The sequence below is a fragment of the Aethina tumida genome, chromosome 4 (genome assembly GCF_024364675.1).
Source record: "Aethina tumida isolate Nest 87 chromosome 4, icAetTumi1.1, whole genome shotgun sequence".
Lineage (NCBI taxonomy): Eukaryota > Metazoa > Arthropoda > Insecta > Coleoptera > Nitidulidae > Aethina > Aethina tumida.
The window spans coordinates 27,690,381-27,705,034 of NC_065438.1; the positions used below are offsets into that span (position 1 = coordinate 27,690,381).

General features: G+C 24.8%; 2 protein-coding genes across 2 annotated transcripts in view; one reads left to right on the plus strand and one right to left on the minus strand.

Annotated features, from left to right (window-relative positions):
* The window catches only part of LOC109596273 (uncharacterized), a 74,940-nt gene extending 63,145 nt beyond the window's left edge, over positions 1-11,795 (minus strand). Inside the window, exon 1 of the mRNA XM_020011784.2 lies at positions 11,621-11,795. The gene's annotated coding sequence lies outside the window, so the exon portion shown is untranslated. The remainder of the gene's footprint in view (positions 1-11,620) is intronic.
* A 749-nt stretch (positions 11,796-12,544) lies between these two features.
* On the plus strand, positions 12,545-13,236 carry LOC109596517 (ER membrane protein complex subunit 5). The gene is made up of 3 exons (XM_020012088.2): positions 12,545-12,695; positions 12,752-12,804; positions 12,858-13,236. The coding sequence occupies exons 1-3, from the start codon at positions 12,614-12,616 to the stop codon at positions 13,071-13,073; spliced, it is 351 nt and encodes a 116-aa protein (XP_019867647.1). The 5' UTR covers positions 12,545-12,613; the 3' UTR covers positions 13,074-13,236.
* Positions 13,237-14,654: the final 1,418 nt, after the last annotated feature.

Genomic DNA, 14,654 nt, shown 5'->3' on the forward strand with positions numbered 1-14,654 from the left:
TTTCCATCCTTTTTACCAGGATTCCTCTCTTCCCTCTTTAATAACCCATCCATTAAACCGTATTTGACTATGAATTATGTTTTTACTTATTTTAGTTATTGTAAAACAACTTATAGATGTAAGACCTTTTAGAATTAGTTTGACTTAAATATTATTTATTGTAATAATATAATTTCTTGTGAGTAAATTGTTCTCGAGTTTATTTCACTTTGAGCTAATTTAGCGTTTAATTAACCTAAATGAAAAAATGGCAAATATTCAACAAAATAAATTTTATATATTTAATGGAAGTGCTTTAAACGTTATCAAAAATGCTGCATGTAAAAAAGTCTTGCAACCCCTAGAAGCTCTAGAATTAGTAACAACTGGAAAACAATAAATTGATTCTCGACCCAATTAAGGATTAATCTTACATCACATCAGCCAGCAAGGTCAGCATATCCCAGTAATATTAAAACCAAGGCACTGCAATATTTTTCAGAAAACCTAATGAATTAACAAAAGCAACCTTTAACCAAAGCCAAAGTTAAGCCAACTGATTCAATTAATCTAATTTTTATTATAATGAATTCTACAATAATTCCCCCTTTAAAAAGAAGTAATCCAAATTGTATATACTCCAAACTTTTTCTATAAACCATCACCAAATATAAATTTCATCTCATCACGATAATGTCGTGACATAACCACATATAAAAAATCGTATTAACTATAATATTCTTTTTGGAAGAAAATTTGCAAAGTAACTAGATTCTAGTTTATAATTCAAAATTCTAAGAATCATAATGTGAATGACATATATATGGATTCACACACTTTTGATTTCTTTTTTTCCATGTAAAAACCAACAACTTTCAGACTAAATGTAAGATTTATTACAAAAAGTCTTAAACAGTAATTGTGTACAAATATGTTTTGAAGATTGCAGTAAATTGTTTTATGTGTTTATTTAGGTAAGTATTAAATTATTTAATTTACATTTTTATAATTAATTTAATGTTGTCAATGAAAATACTCAATTATATCTCGTGTACAAAAAGACACATAGATATATAATTTTACAAACAAAATCGGAATATAAATTTGATTACCCACCCAACTATTTGTTTTGCATATTGAAAATAAATAACAACAAGTGGTCAATAACCTAAAATTCAGTTACATACAATGATATTGTCCTCTATACCTTTGATACTATGTGTTTCATCATAAATGGTGAATATATTACACATATTATATTATAAGCTTCAGTGTGATAATCTTTTTAATATTTTGTATTGAAACTGTACGAATGTTAATGGTATTTTATGCTGAAAATAATTAATTATATATGTCACATGTATAATACAATACATGTAATGTAAATAAATTATTTCCTAAGAAAATTTATGTTCTTTTAATGTTTTTGAATTAATTAAAACGATGTGGAAACGATTACTCACTAACCAAAGAAAAGAAACTGTTTACGTTGGGAAAACGACGTCACAATTAAATCATCGCTTAAAATCTAAAACCAATTAACTTATTTATTGGATTATGAAAAAAGAAAAGTACTATAATTTCTTAGATGTACTATTAAATTTATTAAACTAATATATTACTTGTTTTTTTTTTAATACTTTAAATCAACTCGAGCATTTAATATTGGTTACTTGGAGTGCTCAGTAAAAACAAAAGTTTTGCAATGTCTCTATAAAATAATTACTTCAATAAAATAAATCAGTATTAATTAATTCAGTGATATATGCATGAACTAGTATTTGCAACTGAAGAAATGCTTTGATACACTTGACTGACACAAACAGTCATTTTATTTTATGCCATAAATCAAGGTCTGTTCAAGTAGAATTTTATCAAAATTACTGGATCCATTTATATCACATTACGTACAGTTAATCATTGAACGACAATTTAAATCTATAGAAGCACATACACTACTTGTTTGACATAATCAGATACATCAGGTCAATAGCTGAACTGGTAAAACCGTGTTTGCTACTAAAAGCTTGTGAATTGTTTTTTCCCAAGGCTGGTATCTCACATACTACACACACACACGTATACAGGTAGGTATGTATGTTTTCTTTTTAAGTAACCAACATGATTACAACGCCAACCAAACATAGGCCGACATTCTCCCTGGCACAGATCTTGTGTCAATATCAAAAACAAAACTACTAGTTGTTGTTCGTTAATAAACAAAAAAATATATATTGGAACCGGATCATATTAATATGAAAAATATTTTCCTCAGCGGCATTTATTAGACTACAAAGTTCACGTTCTCTTGAAAAAATATTTGCTACCCATTGAAGTCGTCGGTTCGGCAAACACGTTGTTAAAAACAATTTTGTTGTTTTGCTGGAGGTCGCGTCCCACAACGTTAATCCATTTATTTTTCTATCTGCTAGGTCAAGCTTGAGAATACTCCAGGAATTGGCGTTAGACTTGTATTAATCATCCTGACACCAGCCAATTTAAACTATTTATCATATACTCATTGTTTCTTATAAAAGTAAAACTAGCAGGTGGTTGAGCTGTTACTGTAATATGACTAATAAAAATTCCAATGGATTCTTCGCAATCAAAGATAATCATATAAAAATGAACTTTTTAAAATCAATAATTATGTTTTCTAGAATTCATATATATAATTTGTAAAATAAAGGTCAATGCAGATAAATAACAAAGGGTCAAAACATGCATATACTTTCCCACAATAGTTATTTAATAATAGTTTTAAGCAGGAAATCTCAGCAATAATCATTTAAACGGCATGCAAATTATAATAATATTTGCAATAGCGGTGATCTAAATTTAGATTTCACTGATTAATTTAGATATGACAGATTTATTTTTAGCTACACATACATAAAAGGTAATTTGTTAAATTAACTACAATTGACTGTTAAGATAAAATATAAAATTGAGGTACTCAAAAAAGTAATGGATCAATTTCAGAAAAGCCTGCTGGAAGGTTTATCTATGTTAATAACAAATTTAAATCATATTATTTTTAATTTAATGGGTGAATAGATTGTCCACATAAGTAGAAAAATTGTTAAACTTTATTATTGATAAAAACAATTCGAAAGCAGTGAGTGTTTACAATAAATTTAAATTATTGTATATTAAAATTCCACATTAATTAATTTACCGTCATGTAGAGATGATAAATTCAAGAAAAATTTTAAATATATCTGATGAAAGGTTTGTGTTTATAAAAAATATATTAATTTCTTTTTTAATGGATGAAAAATAGTAAATCCTGTTTTTGACTACCACTTTGTAGTTACACATACGTAAAAGTATATTTGTATTAAAGATTAAGAAAAACAATTTATTGCTAAAACAGAATATAAGAGGTAAAAGTAGTGGATCAATTCAAAAATATCTGTTAAAAGATTTATTTATAATAAACTTAACCTATGACAAAACAGAGATGTTAAAAGATTTATTTACAATAAATTTAATTTATATAAATTTTTATTTCAATAGTTTAAAAATTGTTAATCCTGTCTTTGACTAGTACCACTTTGACTTTATAGTTATACATAAAAGGTAATTTACTAAACTAATATCAAAGGATAATGAATACAAATAAGAGAATATAAAATAATGTCAGTTGAGATGTTTATAATAAATTTGATTTTATTAATTTGAGTGAAAAAAATGTTAATCGGCAATTGTTAAGACAGATTATAAAATAGAGAATTATTTTATATATAATTATATTAATTTTTATTTTAATGGGTGTGTTGTTTTTGACTACTACTTTGACTTCTTTAGTTACACATACATAATTATATATTTGTTTAAATTATGTCTCATCTCACAAAATTACAAAAAAAAAAAAAACAATTTATTGTTAAAACAGAATATAAAAAGTAAAAGTAGTAGATCAATTTAAAAAATGTCTGTTAAAAGATTTATTTACAATAAACTTAACTTTTGACTAGTGCTACTTTGATTTTTAAAGATACAATACATAAAAGGTAAAAAGTATTCAAAAAAGTATAGAATAAATCTAAGATATGCCCGAAAGGTAGTTTATAATAAATTTAAATTTATTAATTTTTATTATAATCGGTGAAAAATAAATAAATTATAATAAATTGTTAATATTGTGTTTCACTACTACTTTTAATGTTTGGTTGTATATGTTTAAAAAGTAATTAATGTTATAATAAAAATATGAATAACATTTTATTGCTAAAACAGAAGTTCAAAAAAGTATTGGATAACTAAGATATATCTATTGAAAAGACTGTGCTTAGAATAAATTAAAATTATATTAATTTTTATTTTAACGGGTGGAAAACTGATTACTTCTTTGACTTTTTTAGTTATTTATACATAAAAGGATATTTGTTAAAATCACATTTCATTTCACAAGAATAAGTCATAAAATTTATTACTAAGACATAATATCAAACAGATATGTTTAAAAATAGTGGATCAAGTTAATTTTTGCTTCACTGATGCAAAAATCATTAATCTTGACTATTACTTTGACTGTTTTAGTTACATTACATAAAATATAATTTGCTAATCTAATGTCAGAAGAATGATAGTAAGTATTGATAAAAAATATAAAATAGAGGTATTCAAAACAGAGTGAATAAATTGACAAATGTCATTTGAAAGGTTTGAGTATATAATAAATTTATATTATATTAATTTTTATTTCGGTGAATGGAATACTGTTATTTTTGTTTTTAACTACTGCTTTGTCTTTTTTAGTTACACATACATAAAAGGATGTCTGTATAAATCATATATCATTTCACAAGATTAAGAAAAACAATTTATTATTAAGATAAAATATAAAACAAGGTGTATAAAAAAGTAATGGAAAGTAATCAGTAATGAAAGGTTTATTTATAATAAATATATTTATATTAATTTTTATTTAAATGGTTGAAATATTGTTAATGTTGTCTTTGCGTACTACTAGGACATTTTTCGTTAAAATACATAAAAGATAATTTGAGTGAAGTGAAAGATTTGTGTTTACAATAAATTTAAACTATATATACAAACATAAAAGGTTACTTGTTAAATAAATATCACAAGAATCAGAATTACAATTTACTTATTATCTATTGAAACGTTTACAATAAATTTAAATTATATTAATTTTTATTTTAATGGGTGGAAAGTTGTTAATCTTGTTGTTTCTGCCTACTTCTTTGCCTTTTTTTAGTTACACATACATAAAACTATTTGTTAAAATCACATTACATCTCACAAGAGTAAGGCATACAGTTTATTGTTATTACAGAATATACAATAAAATAGTTGTGTTTAAAGAAAGTAGTGGATCAATTTAAGAAATGTTTATTGAAAAGTATATTTATAATAAATTTAATTAATTAAATTATATTAATTTTTATTTCAATGGTTGAAAAATTGTTCGCCTTGTCTTTGATTATCACTTTGACTGTTTTATTTATAATACATAAAAGATAATTTCCTAATCTAATATAAAAGAATAATAATTACAAATGAGATTTAATATAAAATAGGGGTATTCAAAAAATAATGAATAAGGTTTGTATTTATAATAAATTTATATTATATTACATACATAAAAGGATATTTATTTATTGAAATCATTTTATCTCACAAGACTAAGAAAAACAATTTAATGTTAATACAGAATATAAAATAGATGTATTTAAAAAAGTAGTACATCAATTTTAAAAATATTTGTTTAAAAAATTATTTACAATAAATTTAATTTATATTAATTTTTATTTCAATGGTTGAAAAATTATCTTTGATTACTACTGTGACTTTTTTAGTTACAAATTATAATAATTTGTTAAACTAATAATAATAATTACAAATGATTATCAATATAAAATATAAAACATATGTGTTCAAAAAGTAGTGAATAAATTTGAGAAATGTAAGTTGAAAGATTTGTATTTATAATAAATTTATATAATATATTCACTACTTCTTTAGTTCGACAAACATCAGAAGTTACTTGTTAAATAAATATCACAAGAGTGAAAACTGCAATTTATTGACAAAACAATAAAAGTATGTATGAAATATCCGATGAAACGATATTTCTACAATAAATTTAAATTATTTAAATTTTTATTTCAGTGGTTGCGCAAATAATTTGCTAAACTGTCACAAGGGTGATAACTATAAATGTTGAATGAAATTAAAGTAGTGAATAAATTTTATATATATATATATATATATATATATATATATATATATATATATATATATATATATATATATATATATATATAAATTTAATGATTTGTGTCACTTTTCAGTCACACATACATAAAAGGTAATTTGTTAATGTGGGTAATAACAATAATATATTGTTAAATCAGAATATGAAATAGAAGTATTCAAAAAAGTAGTGGATGAATATAAGAAACATTGAAAGAATAAAAATTAACAAAAAATTAAAAACAGAAGATAAATTAGTGCAAGCGTTTTAGCATCTTTTTGGCCCAGAACTACTTTAATGTCCACATTCAAATTTTATTTACAATTATATACTTTCATAGTTTACCATCGATAAATACTAATTCAATATCAGAAAACTTATCATTATATTATTAATCCATTATTTCGTAAAATCACTATAATATTTAAAACTGGTACTACCTAGAACAAATTAACTGACATTACTAGTAAAATTGCAATTTGTCTCATGGCCACCGTGTAATTAAAATTGGAATATTACTGAATTGTTTAAAAAGACAATTTTCACATATTTCGTAATAAAACCAATCAAAAACGTTTATACACTGAAGGTAAAAAAGCAAGGTGTGTCGCACATTAAACTTTCTACAATTTATACAAGTGCATTTTGTTACACGGGCAGGTTTCTGGAGAAAGTAAATTATTTTCGTAATTCGCCTAAAAAGTTCATTGGACTCAGTTGACAAAGACTTTCAGACGCTTAATATTCTACAAGACAGACAAAACGCATCCGATAAAAGCAGACGCTACCTGTAAAATACATATTTAGTAGTGTCGAAAATTCAACATCATTCAACATTGAAACTGACAATAATGTTCACAACAATTAATTTTAAAAAATGCATTGATATTATTTAGAGTATAAATACAATAAAATTAATTGTAATGATTAAATATATGTAATAAAAAGTGTGCTATTCTGCAAAATAATGAATTATTAATTATTAACAATTCCATTGTATGAGAAGACTTAAAAAAGTGTTATAAAAATAAAACAATATTGAATTTATAAATAATATTTCAATAAAATCCATTTATATCGTAAATAAATATGTTAAAATAATTTTTATATTATGGAATAAATAAATAATAAAATGAAAATCACATCTCTTGAAAAATCTTACATAATATTATTTTATCTGACTTATAATAAGACACTTTTATTAATAATTAAATGTTTTAAGTATAAAATAATACATATACATGACATACAGAGAAATGTAAAATATATTTCAATCATACCCTTCTTTACTTTTTTTGTCACACAACTTATAAACGACTGAGATATTACTAAACATTTATATTAGTCTGATTTTGTTTGTCAAACAAATATCACATTTAAATATATTTATGTTTTGTACCACTATCATTTTATCGAATAAATGCACTTTCAGTGCGAAGAAAGAAATATTGCACTCCAGAGAAGAGGAAAATAATAATTAACATGAAACATCAAAGTCTAAATATTGCTGATATTGTTAAAAACTTATGATGCTTATAAGAAAATGTCCTAAAAAATAACCTTTTATTGAGACAAATTTGAAAAATTATCAAATGGTATCTTTTGTCTTCTAAGCAAATAAAAAATAAATCGAGTTCAATCAGTGTATCTAGTTGAACTATGTATTAATTATCCTCCCGAATTTTAACTAAGAGTACTTTGAAATAATAAATCTGTGTTATAGAACAAGATTACATGGTAAAATATACATTCATCATCCTCATAAAAGTATGGATCCTAGATACAAGAAAAGTTTTTATTTCGATTTCTCTTACTTGGCATGGTATAAGACTATAACAAAAAATTATTAGTTATAGGGACATCATGAGAGATGTAATGAAACCATGTACAACTTGTAGAACGACATGTAGTCTCGATTAAAACAAAAAAAAATATATTACATTTATATGAATTGTTGTTAATTGAGGAGTCGTGAATTATTTATCAAATACATATTTTTTAGATGAGTGCTATTTCTGTGACCAGCCCCATCCCATTTATTTTGTTTAAGATTTAATTTAAGTAGAAGTTATTTTGATTTAAGTACGAAATGAATAATAGTAAAAAGAATATGGTGTAATTATTTTAAATAAAATATAAAATATTTTGATTGCATTTAATTAGAGGTGTTCCTTTCCTAGTTAATATTAGGATAGTAATATGTGTTATTTCTCTGGCCACCAGAGGATTTATCAAAAATATTATTTAACTCGTAAAAGAAACATGATAATAAGAAGTAAATATTTGAAACAGTATTTAATAATTAGCCATCAATTTAAATTATTCATTGTTTCCTTCAGATCATCACCAGACCATAATTAAATTTCTTTGACTCACAGTTCAAGAGAGCAAAGATTTTCTACAATGTTTTCTAAATAAGAGATGATAAAGTGATGGGATATATGGCTTACGTAACACAATATAGAGACATTAAAATGCATTGAAAGGAATTAATTAACTAATTCACATAATTTAAAAAATAAATTAAATGCAAAAAACATCTAATGAATTCAAAAGTTAATACATAGGTACGTACAAATTCCGGAATATAGCAACACGAGAAAGTAAAAGTTGTTTTATAAAATTGTATTGTAGATATTATTTATTTATTTACATTTTCAACCTTCGAATCGGGCATCAAACTAAGACAAATGATATGCATCCTTGATAGTGATCAATAAAATAATTCTATATAATATTCAAAATAATCATGGACATAGATTTTTTGACTTACACGACTTTAATTAGTTAACAGTGCAATTTAAGTCCATTAATTAAGGAATTCTGGAAACGAGTGGGAGTGTATAAATTAACCTTTTTTTTAGGGCGTCAATATAATAGCCATAAAATTAAAAATACTGCGAAATTCATTTACATATTTATAGATATAAAAATAAATTTTGGATATTATCCTACACTATCAATCGTGGGAATATAGGTATTACATTATTATAAGATTGCAACACAATGTAGGCTAATGAGTATCCTAAAATTTAATCATAATAAAATTAGAATATTGAATAGAAAAAGAATTGTATTAAAATATAGAAATAATGTTTATTATTTGTTTTTTATCTGCAGTACTCTGAAAGTATTGAGAAAATTATAAAACAACAAATTGTGTTTTTAATTTAATATATTTCATAGAAAATTGCAGAACTAACGTAACCAGCCTTTGTCACAAAGAAAACTGCCTCAAGACATAAGCATAACTCAGAAGCAAAAACAAAATCGGCATTTCCTTAAATGGCATCTAGTTATATCCCCTATTTAGAATAATTAATTTATTGGTATCATTGTCAGTGGCTTGTGAATAAATATAAAGTCGAAACGACTAAAGGGGAACATTTTTATAAGTCGTGTATTTGTCAGCAAGGCCTACTTTACTCCGTAACTGTTCATACTAAAATAAAATACATTCCACGGTGTCGCTGTCTTTCATGAACTAAATAGCAACAAACCGCTACAATTTATAATACGAATATGATACCGCTGATTTAACTATTGATCCATATTAATATTCGCACTGTCATCACTAATCCACATTTATTTTATCCTAAAGTGTTTTTATATCCGCTGTGATCAATATCATCAGAAATAAAAAAAACAAATAAACAAAGTTTTATAGTAAAAACTATATAAATATTGGTTATCTTTATTCTAATTGATCAGAATAATTTTTTAAATCATAATATATTTCTTTAAATGTTACAGGGTTTCAAAAAATTAATTAAATTCTTATAATAAACATCGAATAATTGTTAATGTTGATGAATCATTTAAAAATTGAAAATTACCCAGCTAATTGTTAATTTCCGATCTACTCAAATTATTTTCCTAATTTTAAAGACACTTAATATACAAAAATAAATCAAATAATTCTTAAATTATTTTTACTATAAATTATGATTAATAAACACGATTAATTTAAACAAAATTATCAAGAATAATATTTGGACTTTAAATAAATATGTAAATAAAATAATATATAAATTGTGTTGAATATATTTTAAATAAGTCGCTGTAAGAATTTACTATATTTCTCTCTGTATACAGAGTCTAGTTTTAAGCAAATTCAGTGGTGTCCAAAGAAACATTACAAAGTTTAATATTAAACATTTTGTAAGACTTTTAACAATTTTTGAAAACTCAAATTTTTGTTCTTGGACTAAAATTAGCCCATAAACAGCCTGAAATTTTAGAAAAACTTTATACACTGAATTAACCGTTTAATGTTAATGAAAAAACGCCAAGTTCCTGAAATTCAGTGTGAAGCCTGTTTTACGGTAAAACTACACCCCCCATTTCAAAAATAAAAAAACCCGTTATGTTAAGAGCCCAAAATTATTTAATTGTAACGTCGTTTCGGCGAAGTGCATGGTGGAGCTTTTTTCACCTGATAATTTACTAATTACATGGATTTTAATGCATGATAATGATACGAAATATGCATCCAAAGTTGTTCAAAGGTAGTTAAAAGATAAAATTGTTGAGATTCTCGATTGGCCAACGTAAAGTCCGGATCTAAATCTAATCCATCAAATTAAGATGAATTATGGTTACTAATTGAGGAATCGTAAAATTTAACTTCAGTCCATCATTCGTTATTTCGTTGAATATTTGCCTTACCGTTTACAAGTGGTTGGTTATAACGAACAAAGGGAGCCCAACAAAATATTAACAATTTTGCTTAAAGTTATTCATAAATTATCTAACAAATATATATTTTCCAAAAGTGTACTATTTCTGTGAACAGACACATTTCACATTTATTTTGTATTTGTAAGATTTAATTTAAGTACAAAATGAATACTTGTAGAAATAATATAGTCCAATTATTTTAAATATATAAATATAAAATATTTCGATTGCATTTAGTTATAGATTAATTAACAATTAATAATAATGTGTGGGATTTCTCTAGCCACCACTGAATGTTGTATATAAAACCACAGCTTTTTATTTTTATGTTTAAAATATTTATTTTTATAATAAGTTCTCAAAAAATGATTTTGAAACATTTAAGTAACTATAACAAAAAAATTATTTCAATATATACCCACTTTAATACCCTTTAAATATTATTTCTATTTTTTATTGAATGAACTTTTAACTTGGGTTTTAATTCCAGGGTAATACAAAATATTTCTAATAATCTAAAGCTTTATTGAATTAATAAATCAAATGTTTTAAAATTTAACTTGAAGTAGTGTGTATTTGCAACTGGAGGTGTTGAACTTAACAAAAATAGTAAAATCGCAATGAATAAATAGTAAAAATTGAATAAGTCCACTTACATGTGGATACATTCACGTTTTAATAACAACATTCCAAATGTACTCTACAGACAGGAAATGATAGAAAACTTGTTATTACCTGTCTTATCCCACAAAGTAATTAAGTTACAACAGCAACAACAACCACCAAACAAACATATAAACATAATAATTAAAACCGAAACATATTTGTTTTTTAACTAAGACTGTTTTCAATTATTTTTTCACCTCGCTTTCTTAACTTACAAACAAAAACACTAAGAAATAGGTATCTGTTTGTATAGTTCACCACACACCTTTCCGAAGAACTGCATAGGAGGCTAAGAATGTTCAAGTTAAGACATACTCCGGGGTCCAAGTCTCGATGCTCATATGTCCTATAAAATAAAAATTTGTCTCTGCTTAGTTCTGTTGTTAATAGAAAGGTAACAGGTAGGTTATTTGGAATTCCACTATGAGTTCAAGTTGAATGAAATTAATATTAGATAGTGTTTATTTTATTCAGTCTCAAAACTATCACTTTATATTTGTATATAGTATTTTTATGTAGGTGATAACCTCAAATTAATAATAATAAATAATAAATAATCTAAAAAGTATTCATAAATTAAAATTATTATATTAATTATGATCATTATGAAGTTACCAGAATTTATGCATATAATTAACACTTTTTATTGTAACCAGTAAATAAAAAATATATTATCACATTATTTAATAATTTGCAGAAAACTTAAATCATAAGTAGAGACATATTTTCCAATTACTTATTTGACTACAAAAAATGTAATTATATTTTGAATATCTTATTTACTGTTTGGATTTTATCATTTACTAATTCAAATGTTTAACTTTTAAGAATTAAATTATTGGTAGGCAACCACTCTTACACATATGTTGTGCGCATTCTTGAAAAAGTTTTATTACTTTTCTATGGTTTATATTTGCTAGGAATTGATGCAATTTACTCTTTAAATCATTTTAGTTGGGGAATTAATAATTAATAAAAATTTTCTTAAAATAGGTTAGGTGTGAATTGTCAAATTTGACAGCTAGATTTTCTAGATTAAAAATTTTGTAAATAAAAATTATAATGGGCGCCACAATTGTGCACAGACTAATTTTGTGCTTTGGATTTTTGTCATTGTTTCATGCTGCGTATTCAGCTGCACAGCGTAAGTACAAATTTTACACATTAATAAATAAATGTATATTAACCTCAAAATTGTAGATCGATCGTATTTGAGACTGAATGAATTGGATTTTACTCGATTACCACTGGATGTAAGTAGTTTACTTATATTTAAGATTAATTTTCTAAAAATGTAACATTTCAGATTTTCATCCAAGCACTTGTCAGTTTATTTATCATAATGTACGGTGTTCTTCAAGTGGCAGGCGATTTTAAGGAAATTAAAGCTTCAGCAGAACTGGAAAACAGGTCGTGGGAAACATTCAGAAACATTCCTTCATTTTATACATTTTCACACAGAGGTAAAATGTTTTCAAAAGCATACAAACCAGCACTAACAAAAGCAAGTTTGGAAGATTAGGTGGGAATTGCCAAAGTATTTTCAAGAGAACTGAAATTAAACTAATTTATTTGTAGTGTCACAAGGCATTTATTTGTATTGTAATGTATTGTTTGTAAATACTTCTGAATATTACATGGGTTTTGTACAAAGAATTAATTCACAAATAAATATAACAAACAATTATGGTATTTATTAATTTTCAACTAGTTACTAGTTGTCAGCCAGGTGTAAATGAAACAAGATGAACCTGTAATCATTCCTTGTTATTATTTGAATCAGATAATTCAAATATTTCAAAAATCTGAATATAATAATATCTCATATGTATTCAATTGAATTGCAATTAGGTGACCGCAACGGCCACTACATACATAAGTAATGTTATGACTGCAGTGCCCAATTTATAATTCGCACGTTATACATTGTCGCCTACGAAAAAAAATCAAGTCCAAATTCTTGAGCAAATAAGATAATAATTGGTTGAATAACCAAGTCGTAGTATCATCTAGCATTCAAAATTTCTCGATTTAATAAGAGCAACTCATTATATATCTCTCCTGACCTCATTGTTTCAAAATCACCTCCAAAAGCTACATTTACGTGATACTTCGTGTTAAACAGTCTTCTGGCTCTAAGACCTGATGACAGTCACTAATAGTGATTCCAACGTCTGCACAATGCTTTGATGTAAAGAATGTGTGATTTCGACTAGCAGAAATAATCAGAATACTCCTGGTCGTAACTCGTTGACTATCATCATCATGTCGTAAATATAGTAGTACCAGTTTCCCAATAACGATTCTGAGCTCGACTTATTAGACTTTATGATACTTTGCCATGTTCCAAAATTCTAATTATAACGGCTAAATCTTCAAATTCTTATTTAAGACATTTTACAGTACTAAATAAGCATATGTGAAAAATTTGTTTCGATGATTCGATTTCGATGAAATTATAATATTTTAGTAAAAGAAAATTTGTAACTGAATCACTTGTTTTATTAAGTCTGTAGAAAAAACTTGAATCCCATTATTTTTTCATTCACAATCTTGACATACAAATTTTGGCAATTGTCAATATAGAATGAAACAGTTTAGGTTCTATAACGTACAGATAATTCGAACAGAACCAGATAATCCTTAAATTAAACTTCTACTAAATTTATAATAGTTGAAAACACTACACTTTTTTGTATAAATTTTACAATATAATAGAAATTTTGTAATGTAAATAAATTTTAATTAAAACACGAATTGACTACTCATATTCGCTGGTTATTTTATATTATTCTTTTTTAGATAGAAAAAACTAAGAACCCTGTTAGTTAGATACCAAATATGTTGAGAAAACATTATAAATTCATTAAAAATTGTTTAAATTCTACAACTTAAAGATGATATGAGTTGAACTAGATAAACTCTTGAAATAAAAATCCAATAACATTAAAAATTGATGGTTATAATAGTTGAATTCGCAAATTATGTTTCCTTTTATACTTGATATTATAGTTTACTTGCCCATAAGATGAGTACATGAGATGTACTGGATTTTTTATTTCTTTAGTTACTAATAAAACACTGTTTTCGCTAAAACAAAATC

Coding starts and splice junctions, on each gene's coding strand:
- LOC109596517 (XM_020012088.2), top strand. CDS start 12,614: ATGGGCGCCACAATTGTGCACAGACTAATTTTGTGCTTTGGATTTTTG. Junction 12,696..12,751: donor TGCGTATTCAGCTGCACAGC/GTAAGTACAAAT, acceptor TCAAAATTGTAG/ATCGATCGTATTTGAGACTG. Junction 12,805..12,857: donor TTACTCGATTACCACTGGAT/GTAAGTAGTTTA, acceptor GTAACATTTCAG/ATTTTCATCCAAGCACTTGT.